Source organism: Leguminivora glycinivorella, chromosome 15 (genome assembly GCF_023078275.1).
Source record: "Leguminivora glycinivorella isolate SPB_JAAS2020 chromosome 15, LegGlyc_1.1, whole genome shotgun sequence".
In the NCBI taxonomy this organism is placed as follows: domain Eukaryota; kingdom Metazoa; phylum Arthropoda; class Insecta; order Lepidoptera; family Tortricidae; genus Leguminivora; species Leguminivora glycinivorella.
This window is the reverse complement of record NC_062985.1, coordinates 21502360-21525392: the sequence shown is the minus strand read 5'-3', so window position 1 is coordinate 21525392 and position 23033 is coordinate 21502360. Positions and strand designations below refer to the sequence as shown.

The window sequence follows — 23033 nt, the reverse complement described above, 5'->3', positions numbered from 1 at the left end:
TGTATACCGAGACGAAAACATGAACTTTCTGGCTGAATGTAACTGGCAGCTACGCTTATAAAAAAAAAAGTTTAAAAAATATGAAACGAGATATGTAAATGATAGGTAATCTAAGTTTGATACAGAAAGTAAACATGAGATTTTATAGTCACTTGTCGAATGTAGGCACAACTGGACTTTTTCATTGGTCAAAGTAATAAACAGAACGCGAGACTGCGCAGTAGCGACTAGACGTTTTGGTCGCAATGGCGCCACAGAGTGAGCGCTCTCGGTTTTAGCTGTCAAATAAAATAAAAACCTCTTTTTTGAGCCGCTTGCAGACTTCAAAAGAATACTTTATATTACGCTTGAAATACGTATGAATTTGAAAATGGAATAGCGTTTTGTTTTTGCTATTGATTTTGAAACATAACCTAAAAGCTAGTGAAAATGTTTTCAACGCGATTGAGTACAGTTTTCGTGTTGTTTTCCTTCATTTTTATAGTGTATGCAAATCCGGACGCTAAGAGATTGTACGATGATTTGTTGAGTAATTATAACAGACTGATCCGACCTGTTGATAAGAACAATAACACTGTGCTGGTGAAACTGGGGCTGCGGCTGTCTCAACTGATTGACTTGGTAAGTTTAGATGAATTATGTTTTGTATAAAATGTGATTAAAGCACGTGAAAATTTAAACAAATACGTTACTTTGTTTTTTTTTACAAAAAAATAACATGGTAACCCCGGTATACTTATTTTTTTTAATGATATCATATGAGTTTTGAATGATTCACGGTTATTTTCATTAGACTTATATTGACCGGGATATAGACCGTGATTACCTTTTTGACCGTGATTATCGGGAGCTCGACAAAAATCAAAAAGGTAATCACGGTCTATATCCCGGTCAATATAAGTCTAATGATATCATATGTATTATACCCCGTTTTTTTAGAATTAGAAATTTGGTAAACAAAGAAGCAGTCGTCGTCAACCTATCTTCTTAGGACAAATATTAGATGTTAAAATTTTTAACCAGAACGAGAACAACAGGTCAATATTAGTTATTTTTAGATTTTTTTTTAATTTCACCCGTAGGTACATCAACCGCATAATTTGATTATTTGCTAAGCAAAATTGGAGTGATGATTTATTTATTCGAGAAACTAACATTCAGAGGACTACGTGACGGTGTTTTTGCAAGCCACATGGGCCTCCGGCTGATCCATTGCAGTAGGTAATCACAGTCGAATGCCACCAAAAATACAGCACAAATTAGAGTATCAATAATAAAGTAACAAAAAAAATGCTCGTATCATAAAATTCTATACGTTTATACAAAAAATAACGTGACTAATATGTAAAAATAAATAATTACCATTGACAACATTGACAGCTCATAAAATGATCCGATAGTTCCAAATGTCTGCTTCTTTAGGTTTTTTAATGTGCAACCTTTCCAGAACTAAATTAGGAAATTTTAAATAATACTTTCAAATTAATATTATAGGACGATCCTATAAATATTATAGGACGATCTTACACAGATTGACTGAGTCCCACGGTAAGCTCAAGAAGGCTTGTGTTGTGGGTACTCAGGCAACGATATATATAATATACAAATACTTATATACATAGAAAATATCCATGACTCAGGAACATTTATCTGTGCTCATCACACAAATAAATGTCCTTACCGGGATTCGAACCCGGGGCTGCGGCTTAGCAGGCAGGGTCACTAACCACTAGGCCAGATCGGTCGTCTTAAACTAATCAGTCCAGCTTTAGCCCTTTTTAAGGTTTCGCCCATGTCTGACTTTTACCTCAAAAAGTATTTCCATATCTCAGCATTTAAGACCCTGAGAGCAAATAATAAGATTTACCTTACAGGTACGTATAACATCGGATCCCAGGACTCTTCGCTTGAGCCCAGAAACTTAAATGAACCTCTAAAGAGCTCCTTATAATATTTCAAAAAGCTTACCAAAGGGTTTGACACAATTCCGCGGGATTTCGAGTTTAAATAGTTGAGGGTCTTAGATGGGGACAGAGATAGGCGTGGTTCAAATGCTAGTACTATAATAGCAGATTATGTGACTCCTACGCAATTAAAGGTACCTATTATAGCTAATCGTAAATCCGATACCTATAAATATCTGAAAGATCGGGAGGGTTACTTGTAAACGAGATTGTCTTAAGACGGGATAAGTGGTGTACAGTCGAGTTCGTAAATATGTGAACATTTCTTCACCTTAACTCGTTGCACTGTGAAATAAATGTACAGATATTTATGAACTAAACTGTACTTAAATCGAAGCCTATGAAATGGGCAAACCATGGCTATGATGATGACAATGAGCCAACTGTAGGTCGCAGTTACAGCCGATGAAATATGACTTTTAGTGATAGGTAAGATTACTTTTGCCAGGATTGGTCCTTAGGGCGTTAAATAAATTAAAACGTGGAGCCAACGAAAGTCCTGAATCCTGATTTACTTGTAACACTTAAACTGATTTAAGCACCATTTTAAGCAATAGAAGTGACGTGATTATAGCTGATTTTTTCCATTTCGTCTAAGTTTTGTGCCGGCTAACGTTTAGGCGGAGAACCCAATTTTTTTGTCAATATTTAAACCAACTTATTTTACTGCATGTTTCATGTTTGTATGAGTGTCAAGCAAAAGGAACAAACTTGACCGTTCACCCACATTGAAATTTCTTTATTTTCTTTAATACTAGCTTTTGCCCGCGGCTTCGCTCGCGTCAGAAAGAGACAAAAAGTAGCCTATGTCACTCTTCATCCCTCCAACTATCTCCACTTAAAAAATCACGTCAATTCGTCGCTCCTTTTTGCCGTGAAAGGCGGACAAACAAACAGACACACACACTTTCTCATTTATAATATTACTGGATTGAAAACACAAACAGAAAAGTTATGGACTTACTATTTTTGATTGGTGGTGGTTCCAACATTGTTCCAACACTTTGTGGCAATTTATTGGAAGCTTCTATAAGATATTACCTATTGCAAGTTGTTTTTAGGGTATATGTTTAATTTTATTAAATACATCCATACTTAATATTATCATCAGATAGATAGATGGATAGATTTATTTATTTCTTCTTGAAAATAACATGGTATTTAACAATTAAACATGTCTCCAAATAACATGAATTCACAAAAAGATCGTCAGATTGTAAAACATAATCAAAATTCATTAAATATTTGTAAAATAACTACTTAACTAAACACACAACAATCAAAGAAAATCAAAATATGTACAACAATAATCAACCAAAAATGTAAAAGCTAGAAAACGTCAAATACAGTAAAATAATAGTTATAAAATAATGAATACTATGTTATATTAACCTACTTATTTCAAAATGTAAACAATGTCAAAAAATTAAAAATAATTATCACTAAATATGTAAAGCGGTCAAAAATGTATATATTGCTAGGGCATCCTAGGTAATATAATGTCACAATTAAAAATGTTTTAGTAAAAGCAGTAAAAATAAATATCAATTATTAATTACATTGCACATTTTATTTGCGGTTCATGTCGGTGTATTTTACGGAATACAGAAATTTTTCTAGCAGTATTATTTTGAGTCGGCGTTCAAAAATACAATTGGAGGTTTCATTTCTGAGACTAGCGGGTAGACGTTCATACTTAGAATGCAGGGCCGATAACGCGCGGTGACTTAATCGAGCATTGCCAGTCGCCGCTGCACTGGCAGTAGGCGCCCGGTCTGACGGGTTATTCTACAAGGATTATTTGACCGTTTGAAACTGTCTATATTGCGGCGTGTGAGATTATAAATGAGAAAGTGTGCGTCTGGTTGTTTGTCCGTCTTTCACGGCAAAATGGAGCGACGAATTGACGTGATTTTTAAGTGAAGATAGTTGAAGGGATGGAGAGTGACATAAGGCTACTTTCTAACCCTCCAATCTTCCTAAAATGGGGGGGTGGACATTTGTAAGTATGGAGCATTCCGCAATTTTCGAATTTAACGCGAGCGAAGCCGTGGGCAGATGCTAGTTTACATACATACATACATACAATCACGCCTGTATCCCATAAAGGGGTAGGCAGAACACATGAAACTACTAAAGCTTCAGTGCCACTTTTGGCAAATAAGGGGTTGAAAGAAAACGAAACTGTGACATTGCAGTGACAGGTTGCCAGCCTCTCGCCTACGCCACAGTTTAACCCATATCCCATAGTCGATGCTAGTTTAAATAAGATATTCCCCGTTGTAGACATAGCTATGGTTGCTTACTATCCGCATGCACCATCAATTGTCACTCGTATGCCAATTACCCGCTATTTTGATCCTCGGAGCCAATTTGTCATATCCACCATTAACCTGTGTCGAGCCGCGGCTGTGTTTGAGGCACGATTAATTTCGGTTATTAATGAAATGCGAGCGTGTTGTGCGCATGACTTTCGCTGCCGTTGTTTGGTTTCAGTTAAATTAATCCATACCATACATTATATTATATTATTTATTATATTACACATTATATATTATTTTATATTATATTATTTATTATATATATATGTGTGTGTGTCTGTTTGTTTGTCCGTCTTTCACAGCAAAACAGAGCGACGAGTTTACGTGATTTTTTAGTCATAGTCGAAGGGATGGAGAATGACACAAGATAATTTTTGTCTCTTTATTGAGCCATAGATTAAATATAAGTATACCATCCTATTATTAAAATGCAACCGTCTAAGAACGCGCATACGCTACACCACACATAGATGCGCCACAAAAAATCAATTGTATTTGTCTACCCCGAACAAATATAGGGTAGTTTGGTGTTGTTTACATCTCCATTGACATTTCGCTGCTGGGACCTCAGTCTTCCGCGATCACGGCTATTGCAACCTGGCGGAAACGTTGGGTAAAAGATAACATTTAATGTTATTTTATCGCGTTCGACCCGTGTGTGTCCTTAAAAATTGTGTTTAAAAAAATTCCAATAGTGTAACTAACTGAAGCAGTTTCTTGTGTTCTGCCTTACACTTTTGAAATACATACTCAAGTATGTATAAAGAGGATCGAGTATTATAGAGAGTCACTTTCAAAGTAAAATGAGTAATCACAGTGAGTATGTCACCTACCAACTAAGACACTAATGTACCTACTTATTCTTCGCAAATAAACTTACTTACTTACTTACAGTACATAGACTGCCATCACTCGACACAGGCTTAAAACTTTTGAACCTCAGTTTTGACAATTTAGCGCATATTCTTATCTTGATATGTGTTAAAATGTCAAATATTAATAATAGCGCTATCTAGCCGAGCGTCCCCCAAAGGTGTAACGCCATCTAGGCCACCGTACCTTTTTTTTTCTTAGACTTTATCCGTGAATTGCGGAGTTACATATGTCTTTGGTATGTATAAGAATCCTTCTCTGATATACCGCCACATATAAACCAGATTGTAGACAGTGTCGTTAGAATGTAAAATTGCAATTTTCCTTCGCCCGGGGCATTGTTTATTTTCAATTATAAACTTCATTATAGTGGAGAATGGATCCCTCTTCATTATGAATAAAAAATACTCATGCATTATGAGCGTAAGATAGTCCAGGAGCCATTGAAATCTTGTTACAGCGTGTCTTTTTTACAAACTTTTATTCAACTTGCCTTGTTAGTATGTTAGTTTGCGTCAAAACGTAGAAGCTAAACTTGACCCATTTCCCGGTTTCCGATTGAGCAGAAATTTTGCACACATATGTAAATCAAGTGACAATGCAATATTATGGTATCATGGAGCTGATCTGATGATGGAGCAGAAAGGTGGTCATAGGAACTCTAAATGTCGTATCCCCGTTTTTAGAAACGTCTCGGAGAGCAGTAAGATGACTGTTGAAAAAAAGCTACAGTCGGCGATAAAAGCTTGTGCCAAAAATTAATTTTTTGCAAAAAACTTATTTCATTTGATACTCTTTATGATTTTTATGTTATTTATACTCAGAATCACTAGTTTTTTATCAATGCTAATAGGTAAAAACCGGCCAAGAGCGTGTCGGGCCACGCTCAGTGTAGGGTTCCGTAGTTTTCTGTATTTTTCTCAAAAACTACTGAACCTATCAAGTTCAAAACAATTTTCCTAGAAAGTCTTTATAAAGTTCTACTTTTGTGATTTTTTTCATATTTTTTAAACATATGGTTCAAAAGTTAGAGGGGGGGGACGCACTTTTTTTTCCTTTAGAAGCGATTATTTCCGAAAATATTAATATTATCAAAAAACGATCTTAGTAAACCCTTATTCATTTTTAAATACCTATCCAACAATATATCACACGTTGGGGTTTGAATGAAAAAAAATATCAGCCCACACTTTGCATGTAGGGGGGGGGGTACCCTAATAAAACATTTTTTCCATTTTTTATTTTTGCACTTTGTCGGCTTGATTGATATACATATTGGTACCAAATTTCAGCTTTCTAGTGCTAACGGTTACTGAGATTATCCGCGGACGGACGGACGGACGGACGGACGGACGGACGGACGGACGGACGGACGGACGGACGGACGGACGGACGGACGGACGGACGGACGGACGGAAGGACAGACAGACATGGCGAAACTATAAGGGTTCCTAGTTGACTACGGAACCCTAAAAAAGGTATAATTTTACGCTGGTGGCTTAGCGGTAAGTGCGTGCGACTTTCAATCTGGAGGTCGCGGGTTCGAACCCCGGCTCGTACCAATGAGTTTTTCGGAACTTACGAGTATGTGCGAAATGTCGCTATATTCTATGTATATAAGTATTTGTATATTATATATATCGTTGTCTGAGTACCCACAACACAAGCCTTCTTGAGCTTACCGTGGGCCTCAGTCAATCTGTGTAAGAATGTCCTGTAATATTTATTTATTTATTTATTTATTTATTCGCCAGTCGCTTGTTGGTGAAGGAAAACTTCGTGAGGAAACCGGACGAATCCTAATAAGACCTAGTTACACATCGGGTTGGAAGGTCAGATGGCAGTCGCTTTCAGCCTACGCCAAATCTCGCGATTAGTTGTCAAAGCCGACCCCAGGCTCCCATGAGCCGTGGCAAAATGCCGGGATAACGCAAGGAGGATGAATGGGTAAAAAAAGTCTCCCATTTTTTTTTTCTTATCGTGATACCATTTTCTATATAGTTCCGGTCCCAAGTTCGAATCCCGGTAAGGGCATTTATTTGTGTGTTGAGCACAGATATTTGTTCCTGAGTCATGTATATTATGTATATCGTTGTCTGGGTACCTGCAACACAAGCCTTCTTGAGCTTACCGTGGGACTGTCAGTCTGTGTAAGATTGTCCTATAATATTTATTTATTTATTTTATATAATTTGCATGAGGTAACAAAAGAAGAAAGTAACAAAAATGTATCGATATTCTGGGAAACTTTTTTCTATTGAGGTAGAAATTAGTCTTGATTCTGAGCAGAACTGACTTCGCCAACGGCTTGCCCTCTCTTTAGTATTATATCCTCTGAGGCCCCGCCCTGTTAAAAACCGCTTACCCCCAAAATACTCATTTAAATTAGCTAGAACTTGCAGCACATGCCTCGCGCGCCTCCGCGAGCGCCCCGGAATGCCGACTATGTCACAAAGAGCCTTTGCTACGGGAATTTCACATGGCAACTGTTTACTGTCTTCACTTTATGGTTGGTGGATTGGGAAGGCCTTGTAAACTACAATTTTTAACTTGTAAAGGATTTTTATGGGATACAGGCGTGATTATATGTAATATGTATGTATGTATGTAAGGAATGTAAAATCATTACGTAATAACCTAACCACGAAATTAAATTTAAAAAAAAAACCCCCGACCGCGACATAATTATGTAGTAGACCGATTTTCATGAAACATGGCTAAAAACACTCCCGACTAACACAAAAAGCGAAAAGCGAAGAGAAATTAAAGATCAAACCTTCTTATATAAGCTAATACGCACACGTTGGTCACATTACTCACATTGATTCGTCAAATCTACTCATTTCGGTGCCCCGTCTTCCGAATTCGCTCCTTAAATCTTTTTGCTTTGCCTATGTCTCGTACAGTATATGCTAAAGACAGATTACTAATTGGAGCACGTAGAATATATAACGACAAATATCAGGAGTCTGACTTATTTAATATGACCTTCAACCAATTTGTTACTGCAATTACTAGTGTGAATAAAAATGATGGACAGACGACGCAACGAAGCCTCGCCGTTACGTTGTCACCTAAATCTAGATAATTTGTGATGTGTTGATTTTTTCTCACTTTAATGTGTTTATTTGTTATGCTTTTATGTATTTTAGTTACGAGTACTCAGTGTTTTGTAACGTATTTGAAATAAAAATAAATAAATAAATGATTAATTTCTCAATAATAATGTTTTCAACAGTGTACCTGTAGACCAATGTCAAAATATTCAGTTCCAATTTTTCTTTCTTCTTTCCTGTAACGTAAATTATCAGCATTGAGCCGCATTTAATGTATGAGAAATCGCTCGTCAGTATGAAGGAACGCATCGATTCGGACGGCTGACGAGCGATTTCTCATACGCAAAATGCGGCCCGATGCTGATAGATGTGACTTCACCCTAAAGCGACAATGCTGCACCAAAACTTCGGGAAAAACTACGATGTCTGGTAAAATCGTCGTCGTCGTGGGTGTCGTAGAAGTCGACTGTGGGATACGGGTTAAATTGTGGCGTAGGCGAGAGGCCGGCAACCTGTCACTGCAATGTCACAATTTTCGTTTCCTTTCAACCCCTTTTTGCCAAGAGTGGCACTGAAACTTGAGTAGTTCATGTGCTCTGACCCCTTTATGGGATACAGGCGTGATTGTATGTGTATTGTATGTGTATGTGTCTGGTAAAATAAGAATCGAAGAATTGATCTTAATGTAAACTTATTTGTACAATGATAATCCCACATTTGGGTCGGTATGAAGTAATTTTCGGTGTTATTCTAGCAAGCAAAATGGTTGTAAATCTAAGTTATTACACAAGCAATATAATATTTACCAATATGGGAAGAAGCGAAATGCCATAAAATTTTGATGAAACGTGAATAATATTCATGAAACAAAACATAATTTGTCGTAAAATTGTAATTTCAAGGGTAACGTATTTTGTAATTACATTCTCTACTGTCTTTTTAAGTTAAGTTAAGTATCTTCTTTCTTCTTTCTTTTCGCGGAGTACCTGAAGTGCGAAATGTTTTTCCTTCGTATTCTCACGGAAAATCACGAACGTGTTATGCCATTTCAGTCAGTCTCAGTACAAGAAGTATACTAACTTTGACCGAACTAGCATAGCACCAAATTAAACACCAAGCGGATTTGCCACTGAACGACCTGCTAACCTCCTTATTTGGTCGTATAATCTTTTCATTTACCTTCAACCTAGTGTATCAGGTGAAAAACTTAAGAAAGTCACCTGTTGTATGTGTGAGTGACGTATTCGAATAGGCGGTTGTTTTGTTTGTGTTACTAATTTTAAATAATATATGTGTTCTCTATTCAAACACGTCACTCACACATACAACAGGTGACTTTCTTAAGTTTTTCACCTATACTAGTGCATCTTTGAGGGTATATTTTGTTTGTTGTTGTAGACCTAAGGCACCCCAGGAGGTGCAAAGGGCCTCCACAAGCTCGCGCCACGTCTTCCTATCTTCAGCGACCCTCGTTGCCTCACTCTAGCTCCATCCCCAGCTCCAGATCAATATTTTGTTTAGATTTATTTCAATATCAAAAGATACATATACTATACAGTATGTTACCTCCACCCGGACCCTTATTAAAACCAATAATAATACAGACATTTAGCAATCGTTTGCGCATATCAGCAAATCACAGTTATTTAAATTAACTGAAAAAATAATTTTCCGAAATCCCAACATTCAATGTAACGCGTGCACTTCTTAATTGTCATTACTCACATCGATCGTACTTATGAGCTGTCATTGCCCTCACTTGACAAGTGTGTGTGCTGTACATTGCTGGCAATCAAATTCTTGTTAGAAAATTTATAAATTATTTGTTTTATTATTATTTATTTTGACGACCGGTCTGGCTCAGACGGTAGTGACCCTGCCTGCTGAGCCGCGGTCCTGGGTTCGAATCCCGGTAAAGGCATTTATTTATGTGATGAGCAAAGATATTTGTTGCTGAGTCATGGATGTTTTCTATGTATATAAGTATGTATTTATCTATTTAAGTATGTTTATCGTCGCTTAGCACCCATAGTACAAACTTTGCTTAATTTGGGGCTAAGTTGATCTGTGTAAGGTGTCCCCAATTTTTTTTTTTAATTTAATTAAGGGCATGGTTAAGTTAAATAACTATGTAAGATTACGTTCCTTTAAAACCACAGATGTCATATATACCATAGATCAAGCAAACGTATCTACTTAGCGTGTCAAATGAACTCAGTGAAATCCACTGAGTTGTCCGTCTTTAATCGCAGCTTGCAGCTTTCGGGCGTCAATTTTTGTAAGTTGAAGTCAATTAAAACATAAAAAACCGGCCAAGAGCGTGTCGCGCCACGCTCAATGTAGGGTTCCGTAGTTTTCCGTATTTTTCTCAAAAACTACTGAACTTATCAAGTTCAAAACAATTTTCCTAGAAAGTCTTTATAAAGTTCTACTTTTGTGATTTTTTTCATATTTTTTAAACATATGGTTCAAAAGTTAGAGGGGGGGGGGACGCACTTTTTTTTCCTTTAGGAGCGATTATTTCCGAAAATATGAATATTATCTAAAAACAATTTTAGTAAACCCTTAATAATTTTTAAATACCTATCCAACAATATATCACATATTGGGGTTGAAATATCTAATTGCAACAACACAAAAATTATGAACAATCAAGAGCCTGAGACATATTTAAAATTACAGGCAAGAAACAACTTCAGTACAAAATTTGACACGCTCGGCCCCTATACAAATAGATGAACTTGTTTCTTCTATCTAAATAAAGTTCTGTGTTTAAAACACTGCATGTAGTATTAGTTCAGAACTGTTACAAGTTCATATATTGGAATCAGGCGCCCGGATAATTTCCCAGTCTTGCCAATACGCTCGAGTGTGTGCCAATTTAGTGAAACTAATCAAAAGACGCAAGTTCGCTGGGATCACGGGCTATGTTGTAACTTGCTTCAATTAAATGGATTTAATGGAATTTGAGGTAGATCTGCCATGTAAGTGGGGCGTTCGGTTTTAGTGTTTGTGTTTTAGGTATAGGCTCTTAGATTTAATCGAGGGTTGAAATACAGCATAATCAGGGCAAATCAGAATTTGGATTTACGCGACTTTCTACAGAGACATTTTTTTAACCCCCGACGTAAAAACGAAGGGGTGTTATAAGTTTGACGTGTCTGTCTGTCTGTCTGTCTGTCTGTCTGTCTGTCTGTCTGTTTGTCTGTGTGTGTGTCTGTCTGTGGCATCGTAGCTCCCGAACGGATGAACCGATTTCGATTTAGTTTTTTTTATTTGAAAGCTGTGTTAGTCGGGAGTGTTCTTAGCTATATTTCATGAAAATCGGTCCACTAGGTCGCGGTCGGGGGTTTTTTCAAAATTTTAATTTTGTGGTTAGGTTATTTAGAAAAAAAAATGAGTCCATACTGTGAGAACATTTTTTCAGTAAGTACAGATGGTGTTTTTTTTACGCACTAGTGCGAGAAGTGGTTCATTATTATGTCAGGTTGAAACTTCGGATGGCCATATTTTTTTTATACCACGTCGGCGGCAAACAGGTATACGGCCCGCCTGATGGAAAGTGGTCACCGTAACCTATGGATGCCTGCAACTCAAGGGGTGTCACATGTACTGGAAAACGTCGTATTTCAGTACAGATGGTGCTTTTTGCTCACACTAGTGCTCAAAGTGGTTCAATCCTTGTCCGATCGAAACTTCAGTACGCCATCTACACTAAAAAACGTAATAAGCTTAATAAACGTACTATTTTGGGCTCTCAGCTTTACCTTGACACAATTTATTTTGCTATTAAAATAGAAGAAAATACGACTTTCAGGATCATTCTGGTGTTATGCGCGCATCTTCTAAAGCACGAATCTGTCCTTACGTATTTTGCATGTAAAGTACTTTCATAATTACAAAATCTCATACCACAAATTATTCAGCTTCGAAAAACCTCAAACGTAGCCAAATGCATAGCAATTACGCCGAGGTCTGTAAACGTCTATTCCATTTCAATTAGGATCCCCCCCCCCCCTCTAGCCCCTCTAGCTACCCTCAACTAGCTCGTTACACGGTTATGCGAACGAGAGAGCAAAAATTAAGGCATATTTATGATAACTGCCGGTCTAGCCGAAATGACAATCGTTAGCGCTGGGCTTGTGTCGTTCACGAACTATGCACTGTTAGGAATAAAATCCCATCAATGACCGAAATGAACTGAATCTTTTCGTGCTCTGAGAATCGGTCTTTGCTCATTTAGTTCAGTATAGGATCGGTGAGCGCGAGCGGTTTGGATCGAGAACGAGTGTGTGACTGCGCCGACCGAGAGTGAGAGCTACTTAGCAGAGCAACAAAAAAAGTCAAGTTTTCATATTGAACTTCGGTTACTTACAACCTTTCGGCCCGAAATGTTACTACCTGTGGACTATTCGTATCATTTTGACACTATTCGGTCCCATTCATTCTGATCTTTCCGACCGCAGTGATCACTGGTCTGGCTGAACTAAATGAGCAAAAGACCTAAAAGAGCAAACTAGTTCGTGGGAGCGATTGAACGAGATCGGAGCGCTCCTATCAACGAACGAAACGGCACAAGCCTAGTTAGCGCTGGCTCTGTAGCGCCAATACGAAAGAGCGATAGAGATAGCTACGAAAACGATATTATCGTAAGTGTTTGTGCATTTGGCTACGTACCTTGCCTAGCCAAGATTACAAACGATGACGCTTTGCAGCGAACGATACTCCGGGTGACTCTGACGCGCTTATACGGAAAAGCAGTATTATAGAGTGATCGAGCGTCAACGATTTTATTAATTTTAGAAATTACTATCACAGCTAAGTACAATGATCTTAAGCGTCATATACGCTAATGGAGTTTAATTTTAGTAAATTTTGACCTAAATAAATAGTTTTTTAAAACTATGGAAACGGATTAAATTGCGTATAATGGATTTAAAAATTCATCCCGACGATTCGTTATGTAGATTAATTGGTTAATTATTTTTTAAACATAGTAATGGTAATTTTTTTGAATATTGTATTAACTAGCTTTATTAATAGTGTCTGAACCTGCCTTAAAAATCTATATTATTTGTGGTCATGGTTCGTTAATATTTCTTGTATGTGGATAGTTTTTGCACATTGTAATTTTTCCTCAGTCACCCGTTGACCACGAACACTGTAAAGAGTTCGAAACGCCGGGATGAATTTTAAATTCATTATACGCGATTTAATCCGTTTCCATAGTTTTATTTCATGAGTAACTATCGCGGTAACCGAGGACAATATTAAATATTTTTTTGTTTTTTTTTTTCCAACCAACACCGTCAAACTGGCACATAAAATGATATAAAATTGTTTTTTTTTTAAATACTTTTTGTGTAGTGTTTTTGATTTTGTTGTCACCATTGAATTGCCATCAAGACAGCATTTTGTAGTAATAAATAATATTTAATCAGTAGTTTTTTTAAATATGGTAACAGTTCTGAAACTAGGCGATATCCACTAAAGTTTATATGACATTATGGTCTTGAAATATGCTCAGGAATACGCTGTTCAAATTATTCGGTTTTCTCATTTTACACAGTTGTACTCTTGGCTAGACCCTGTTCTGCCAGTAAGGAACGATTATGAGACTTGGATTATTATTGGTAGTCATTTTATGCGTCTAGTTAAAGTACTGATTGGTATTCATTTTATGTGGCCCATTAGGAATGTTAGGATACTAAGTTGGAGTTTAAATGGCTTACCGGTAATTTTCATAATGATCAAAAGCGCCCCGTTGGCATGTGTTTAAGAGATAAGAGCACAGGCGATTCGATCATCTCAGATGGTTCAGACTATGCAATGTTTTGTATCGTGCACCTCGTTGTGACGTGATTGTGAACGCACGCACGCTGCTAGCCAATTTGGCTGCTGACTGTACACAGACCACGTTTTAAAGAAATGACGGTAGTAAAAACGTAACAGCTCAGTAGGACTGCGGCGTAGAAGACGTTTTGGAACAGTAACAAAGTGGCAATCAAAACGGTATTTATAAGGGTTCCCCTTGTTTTGGCATAATTTTACAATCAAGAATTATTTTTGGCATAATCTATATTGGCATAATTCACCTTTCGCATAATCTGTCATGGCATAGTATAGTTACGCATAATTTGTCTAGGCATATTTTTTGTTTGTCCGAATATATTTCATGCATAAAGGTTATTCGCCGAATGGTTTTTATGCATAAATTATTTCTGCATAACATGGTTTAGTCGAAATTCACCACGCAGAATTTTTATATACTATATAATGTTGCAGTTCTAACCTAACCTAACCGAAATTCTTGACAAATTGTTGTATTTGTTGAGGTCGCAGTTCTAACCTAACCAAACCGACTCTCCCGACAGCATTTAGTATGGGTGGATATTCTGATTTTAAGAAATATGCCAAATACAATTATGCGAATTAGTTTTATTCATAAAAGCAATCGGCGTAAACAAAATTATGCGAACTTATTTTCGGACAAAGTAATATTCGTATTATTTTAGATTATGACAAATAACTTTTCTGCCAAATTAACAATCAAAATAGAGAGAACCCAATCAATACGTAGGTTAAAAATAGGTAACTAAAACAACAAAATACCACAAAATGTTCAATAATTACATCTTAACAAGTTTAAAAATGCCTTAAAATTGTTGTTAGCTCAAAAGACAACTCTATAAAAGAATTCTTAGATGATAAAGATTTGTGAATATTTAGAATATAATTATGTAGGTAATTATTAATTTATATTTTGACATGCATGGTCCCAAAATTGTATGCTGTAAGGCGCCACATAGTGAAACTGAACTGAAATGTAATGTAACAACTTATCTACACCTATGTTGGACAAATAAATGATTCTGTATTCTAATGTGCACTATTAATAATTATCCAAGTCATTATTAACATAATAATTATCATATCTTACCGACTGCGCCACATAATATAGATAAAGGTTAAAATAAATTAGTCGCCGAGTGAAAAAACAAATATTTTTTGCATGCCATTTGTGGTTTTTGTACAGGTATTCCATCCTGGCCACTGTGGCAGATGTTGTAAAACTCGTTTATTCACAAGCAAGCGTTAAGCTTGTTCGTACATGTCCCGAGGAGCGCCATTGTGGCAAATCGCTTGTCATTTAGACCCCACCGCTAAGCACCATGGTTTTACACTGCATTTTTAAACAGTCACGCAGAAAAAAAACGATTTGCGTGCCTATTATTTCTTTTTGTGACAAAGATAAAATTTACTTTATTCGACTTGTATCTAATTTAAAGATCCGAAGCATACTTAAGTTTCAAAGATACGCCACTAGAAATGGAAATAAGTTTTTGATTTCTTTTGATTTGTATTAAATTTATTTAGCTTGCTGTAAAATGTAGTAACCTAACTAGTAGTAGGGAGACCGGGGTGAGTTGTGATTGTGACAGAGGCGAGTTGTAACAGGGCTGATTTTTGGGAACATAATTAAGTATGAGCAAGTCCGCAATAGCCCTTGTTTGCTATCCCGAGACGTGAACTAAAAAAGTAGTTAATAAGTTCCCAAAAATCGACGTAGTCACAACTCTCCCCTGTTACAACTCACCTCGGTCTCTCTACTGTTATAATTAGAAAACCTATAGATTTCAATACCGTCTATTAGTAGTCCATTCCCAATATCTTGTATGCTGAATGCCGATAATTGGAGAGTCCACACCGCTAGTCTACAAAGCCAGCACAAATCAGGCCGGATACACACGAAATGCTTCCAATTTCAACAAACGTACGGTTTGTTACCTACAGGCCAATTCGGAGTTTCTTTCAACTTGATTTGGTAACAATTTGACATTTTAGCCTGGGATAAAAATCAGACTTAAACAAAAATGAACGCGTACACTCTCTAAACAGCAACGTACCTCAAACCCTTCTGGGTTTCGAGTCTCCATGGGCGGCAGTAATCGCTGAATATCTCAAAAAAATCATGGAATATTATATTGGGCATTTATTTGTGTGATGAACACAGAAATTTGTTCCTGAGTCATGGATGTTTTCTATGTATATAAGTATTTGTATATTATGTATATCGTTGTCTGAGTACCCACAACACAAGCCTTCTTGAGCTTACCGTGGGACTCGGTCAATTTGTGTAAGAACGTCCTATAATATTTATTTATTTATTCTATTTTATTCAAATTTTGAGTAGGTACGACCAGGTTCGATATTTCTCGGGATTATATTCAAGTCATACCATTATAATCCATACTAATATTATAAATGGGAAAGTGTGTGTCCGTTTGTTTGTCCGTCTTTCACGGCAAAACGGAGCAACGAATTGACGTGATTTTTTAAGTGGAGATAGTTGAAGAGATGGAGAGTGACATAGATTCCTTTTTGTCTCTTTCTAACGTGAGCAAAGCCGCGGGTAAAAGCTAGTTATCAGTATTTTGTCAAGCTCCCGATATTCAGGCAAAAGTTACTTCTTAATAATAAACTTCTTGCATTGTTAGGAGAAAGATACCACATTTTGATTTTCGTTTTAATAAAGTTCGACTAGTATACGGTGGGCTTATTTTATCTAACTTAACACTCACTCGCTTTGGTGGCAATAGTACATTACGATACAAGTGCGTAAAAAAGGAAGTTCGAATCGACACGAGTTACGAATTTCCTTTTTGCACGTGTATCGTACGACGTTTCTCAGTACAGATGGCCCTCCGAAGTTTCGACCTGGCATATAATGAACCACTTCTCGCACTAGTGCGTAAAATAAAAACCATCTGTACTGAAAAAGTTATTTATTTACCACCTGGCCCCGTAGCTGAATGGCATTTCTGCGACGCGAAACGCCACCGAAATGCAGCAGAACTGTAGTCTGACTCTGTCGCGCCGATACGCAAGAGCGATGGAGATAGATAGCTACGAAAGAGATATTATTGTGAGCGTTTCGTCAGCGTTTGTACATTCGGCTACGCACACTGGCCCCGTAGCCGAATGGCATTTCTCCGACGCCAAACGAAAACGAAACGTAGTCCGGCTCTGTCGCGCCAATACGCAAGAGCGACAGGGATAGATATCTACTAGCGTTTCGTTTCGTGAGTGTTTCGTGAGCGTTAGTGCCATTCGGCTACGCACCCTGAAGTGTTTTGCGTTCGAATCCTCCTCCCCGTCAGCCAAATGATCCCAGCGAAAGCTTGCTAAGCACGAAAGCGCGCTGTAATGTAAATTAGCATCTAGCAAAGTCATGCAGGAGGCTAGTGTAGATATTTCTAGGTATAATAATAGCACAACCATAGGTTTATCAGTTTATCAGAAAATGAAGAAATAGTACATTGTCTTTAAAAAATACACGATATAGTTATTTGACTTATTTGTTTCACAACTTGGTGTTGTTTGCAAATGCCAATATTGATACCTGTGGATTCGATGGTCTTTAGGTTAGAAAAAAAATGCCAAAAAACCGGCCAAGAGCGTGTCGGGCCACGCTCAGTGTAGGGTTCCGTAGTTTTCCGTATTTTTCTCAAAAACTACTGAACCTAACAAGTTCAAAACAATTTTCCTAAAAAGTCTTTATAAAGATCTACTTTTGTGATTTTTTTCATATTTTTAGGGTTCCGTACCTCAAAAGGAAAAAACGGAACCCTTATAGGATCACTTTGTTGTCCGTCTGTCCGTCCGTCCGTCCGTCTGTCAAGACCCTTTTTCTCAGGAACGCGTGGAGGTATGAAGCTGAAATTTATATCAATTACTCAGGTCTACTGTCCCTTGAAGCTGTGAAAAAATCAAACTTCTAAGCCAACGCAATCAAAAGATACAGCCGTTTATGCCGCAAATTTTCGACACTTGCAAGGGAATCAAAACCTACAGGGTGCTTCCCGTGAACTCAGAATCTTGAAATTTGGTACGAAGCAACGTCTTATAGCATAGATAAAGGAAAAATTACGAAAACCATAAATTTTTAGTTACATCACATAATATATTTTTTTTTAATAATTTTAACCTTACTACCCATTTTTTTGCAATAAAAATACCATAGTTATGACTCGATTGTCGTAATGAACGAACTTTGTAAACCTTGCAGGTTTGTACGGAACCCTCGGTGCGCGAGTCCGACTCGCACTTGGCCGGTTTTTTAAACATATGGTTCAAAAGTTCAGATTTGGATTTCTTTCAACCCCTTTTTGCCAAGAGTGGCACTGAAACTTAGTAGTTCATGTGCTCTGCCTACCCCTTTATGGGATACAGGCGTGATTGTATGTATGATTGTATGTATGTATGTATGGTTCAAAAGTTAGAGGGGGGGGACGCACTTTTTTTCCTTTAGGAGCGATTATTTCCGAAAATATTAATATTATCAAAAAATGATCTTAGTAAACCCTTATTCATTTTTAAATACCTATCCAACAATATATCACACGTTGGGGTTGGAATGAAAAAAAAATCAGCCCCCACTTTACATATAGGGGGGGGTACCCTAATAAAAAAAAAAAAAACATTTTTTATTTTTGCACTTTGTTGGCGTGATCGATATACATATTGGTGCCAAATTTCAGCTTTCTAGTGCTTATGGTTACTGAGATTATCCGCGGACGAACGGACGGACGGACGGACGGACGGACAGACGGGTTCCTAGTTGACTACGGAACCCTTAAAACGAGGAAAATATTAGCTGTACAAAATATAATTAAATAGAATTCAAAATCATTGTTTAAACTTCTGTTCTACCAGCTTGAGGCATCAAGTTAAAAATGAGTTAAAACTCTTGTGGATAAAACGCAACTTTGTCATTCGATTTCGAAGTATCAAGAAGGTCTTTACCGGTTGGTGTGGTGAAAAATAACTCGGTACCTACTCGTAAAAATGGTGATTTTTTTAACTTGAGTTTTTTTGCAAACATACTTTTAGTACTAAACGGGACTTAATCACGCGAGTGAACTAGCCAAATGCACAAACGGGACATACATTTATATTTGGCCCGACGTTTCGAACATCACATTATGATTGTTGATGCAATTCCTCGCCAGTCTACCCGTGACCATAATGTGATGTTCGAAACGTCGGGCCAAATATAAATGTAAGTGTTTACGCGACTAAGTCCCGTTTAGTTCTAAAATTATGAGTGCAAATCGTGTTCTTTTGCAAAATTTGTCAAATTGTATTCAAACATATATTATAAGCTATACTTACAAGCTATACAGAACTTGCAGAAGCCTTTCAAACCTTCCCACTCGCTTATTTTTCATAGGGCACTAGATCTTGTCAAATAGACGACCAAAATAGACGAACATTACGCATAGTGATGCGACGACACTTGGCGACTGGCCAACTATCGACCCGGGAACGGAACTGGGTACATAGCCAAATGCATAAACACTTACCATAATATCGTTATCGTAGCTAGCTGTCTCTATCGCTCTTCCGTATTGGCGCGACAGAGCCAGACTGCGTTTTGATCGGCGTCTAGTGTCAACGTCTGTTATTCGGCTAGGCTGGCCGGGCTTGACTACCCCGTGTATCTGGGGGTTACCTCTTACGAGAACTTGATTTAAAATTGGCTTACGATGGAGGCTACGAGGGCTAAGTAAGATGGCAATCGCTTGCTGTAATAAAGAAAATCTGTTTGCCTCGACACAGGGATAAAACGTAATTGTACGACCTGTTTTAATTTATATTATTCTTTAGGTTTTTAATACAATTAATTTCTCTAGGAAACTAGTGTCTTGAATCTTACTATCGAGTATCGTATCGTATTGAGTTTAAAAAAAATGGTCGAACGAATGTACCAAAACGTTTAGTACAGATGTAGTGCGTAAAGGGTTTTCTTCGGAAACTGTCGTATTTGTCATGCTAGTTCAGTTTCAGTACATCTTGTACTGAGACTGACTGAAATAGCGTGACACGTTCGTACGTTTCCGTAACAATACGAAGGCAAATCTTTTCGCACTACATCTGTACCTATTTATTTTTACATGTGCCGTCAGATACCTTTACACTAACTGTTATGTTATTTGACCTATACAAACATCCATTATACTAATATTATAAATCTGAAAGTGCGTGTGTCTGTTTGTTTGTCCGTCTTTCACGGCAAAACGGAGCAACGAATCGACGTGATTTTTTAGGTGGAGATAGTTGAAGGGATGGAGAGTGACATAGGCTACTTTTTGTCTCTTTCTAACGCGAGCGAAGCCGCGGGACAAAGCTAGTTGAAAATAATTTGAACGTGTCACCTTTGAGTTTCAAAATGTTCAACGATCATGTTTCGATAAACATATTTCGATATTAGATATCGATCCATAATTAAATACAAAACCGGTTACCACTAACCGTTAAGAAGAAAGACGTAAAAAATCGTTATACTTAATGAAAAATCTTGATTAAAAATGAATAAGGAAAATTTCCAAAGTCTTAGATTGAATTTTACACTTTTTCATTTTACTTAAGTGAAGTTTGATAACCCTGGCTATATCAAAGCTAATTTTATCCCGCTCTTACAAATGTAACAGGAAAAGGACGTCACAATGTAAACGAATGGCGACCCCATGGCGCTGTTATTGCAAACGCTTGACATCTTTAGTATAAAACCAAAATAAAAGGTTTTTTTTATATTCCATCTTTTGAAATAGGCTACTTGATCTTTTTTTAAAGTTTGTCTTATATTATTACTTACTATCCAATTAACCGAAAAAAATATCACTATATTTTATTATGACTTATAAACCGCAAAAAAAATTTTTTTAAAGAATACTTTTACGTAATCAGGCAAAAACAACATCAGCCATGTCATCTATAGATTTTCTGTGAATGAAGTCATTCAGTGCGAAAACAACACTTTCTGACACATTAAGTACGAGGCATAAAGGTCATTATGTCAGTGATTGATTTGACATGAATTCTATGACGTCATTACACGGCCGACAGCGTTTTCGGTGGCCAAAATTAAAAGAAAATGACTCACATTTTTGAATTAAAAATATCACCAAAATCATTAAATATTGGTTTCTTATGTCAAATATTACAGAATACAATCATTTATTGTACCAAATTAGATATGAGTCTAGTAGCCTATTTGAAGAAATTGTCAAATATTGATGTTAGCACCATCTAGCCGAGAATCAACCAAAGGTAGCGCCATTTAGTCAACCGTGTCTTATATCCTATACATTGGAGACGTCATCTTTGATTTTTGCCTTTGAAATGCTGCCGACATCCGATGTCTGATCGGATAATGCACATATGGTGCGACTCTGTCCGTCTGTCTGTCTGTCGCATTAATAAATATTTTTTTCTTAGGTTTTATCTGACTTTTGTACCTACCAAAGACATAAAATATGTAACTCCGTATAGACAGATAAAGTCTAAGAAAAAAACGTACCTCAAAGCCCTAGAGAAAAAGGTACGGTGGCCTAGATGGCGATACACCTTTGGGGGACGCTCGGCTAGATGGCGCTAATATTAATATTTGACATTTTAACACATATCAAGCTAAGAATACGGGCCAAATTGTCAAAACTGAGGTTCAAAAGTTTTAAGCCTGTATTGAGAAATGGCAGTCTATGACTTTGACAGTAACTCTCTATAATACTCGATCCTCTTTGGTACCTACTGACCAACGCACAAGGTTGTTAAAACTGGTCAGCTCTGAAATGGCTCGTGCTCGCGTACCCATCGGCAACACGCAATGGCAATGCAAGGGGCTGCATAATTTATGGCCGCTGTACAAGTGCAGTTTATCCTGTTTAATTAGTTCGCTGATCTAACAGTGATGTATTGGAGGAGTCGTTTGTTTCCGCCGAGGAATTTGGTATTTCTTTACAATTTTGTTATTAAAACTTCCTGAATTTGTTAAGGTCAGCCGGATTTGCTGAAATGTCTATTTTCACACTTCGTAGCGTATCATTATCATCTCTCATTCTAAGCATCATTTGAAATTGTGACTTTAGTAACACCGACACAATCTTCTTGGTAAAACCCACTGAAGCTTACCAGAAACGTACGAATATTTATATATTTTTATAAGATTTTTTTATCTTAATCGTACAAGAATCTTTATTTAAGTACTAGCTTTTGGCTGCGTCTTCGCTCGCGTTAGAAAGAGACAAAAAGTAGCCTATGTCACTCTCCATCCCTTCAACTAAACTATCTCCACTTAAAAAATCACGTCAATTCGCTCCGTTTTGCCGTGAAAGACGGACGAACAAACAGGCACACACTTTACCATTTATAATATTAGTATGTATAGGAAAAAATTCACCAGTAGCAATATTATGCCGACTCATAAGGGGGAAAATCTTAGGAGGATGAAGATATATCAGAAATAGTTATAAAGTATTTAACAAAAAAGGAAGGAAGAAATCTGTTGTAAATGCGGAATAAAAATACTATGAACATAAACTAAAATAAAGATATCCTACAACTATTAGTACTCCGGGCCCTTATAATCCTATCACTGATGTTCTAATAGAGTCCCTGCTAATGTACATTCCATTCAACGTAATGGTTTTCCCCAGGGCCCGCTTAATGAAGTTACTGAAGGTTCAGGTAGGGGTATCAATAGGTTTTGAGCGCTCGGTGGCTGGGCGCGATATCCGGAGGGGAATCCAACTTATTTTATGACAGTTCGTGAAAGCAAAGAGGATCGAGTATTATAGAGAGTTACTATCAAATTAAAATGTGTAATCACAGTGCATAGACTGCCATCTCTCGACACAAGCTTTAAACTTTTGAACCTCAGTTTTGACAATTTGGCCCGTATTCTTAGCTTGATATGTGTTAAAATGTCAAATATTAATATTAGCGCCATCTAGCCGAGCGTCCCCCAAAGGTCTATC

The 23033-nt window shown here is 37.2% G+C and overlaps 1 protein-coding gene across 1 annotated transcript in view; it reads left to right on the top strand.

Moving 5' to 3' along the window:
* Positions 1-286: 286 nt before the first annotated feature.
* Positions 287-23033, top strand: part of LOC125233801 (acetylcholine receptor subunit alpha-like 2) — a 73975-nt gene continuing 51228 nt past the window's right edge. The window contains exon 1 of the mRNA XM_048139915.1: positions 287-621. Within this exon, the coding sequence (XP_047995872.1) occupies positions 430-621 (192 nt within the window). The 5' untranslated portion in view covers positions 287-429. The remainder of the gene's footprint in view (positions 622-23033) is intronic.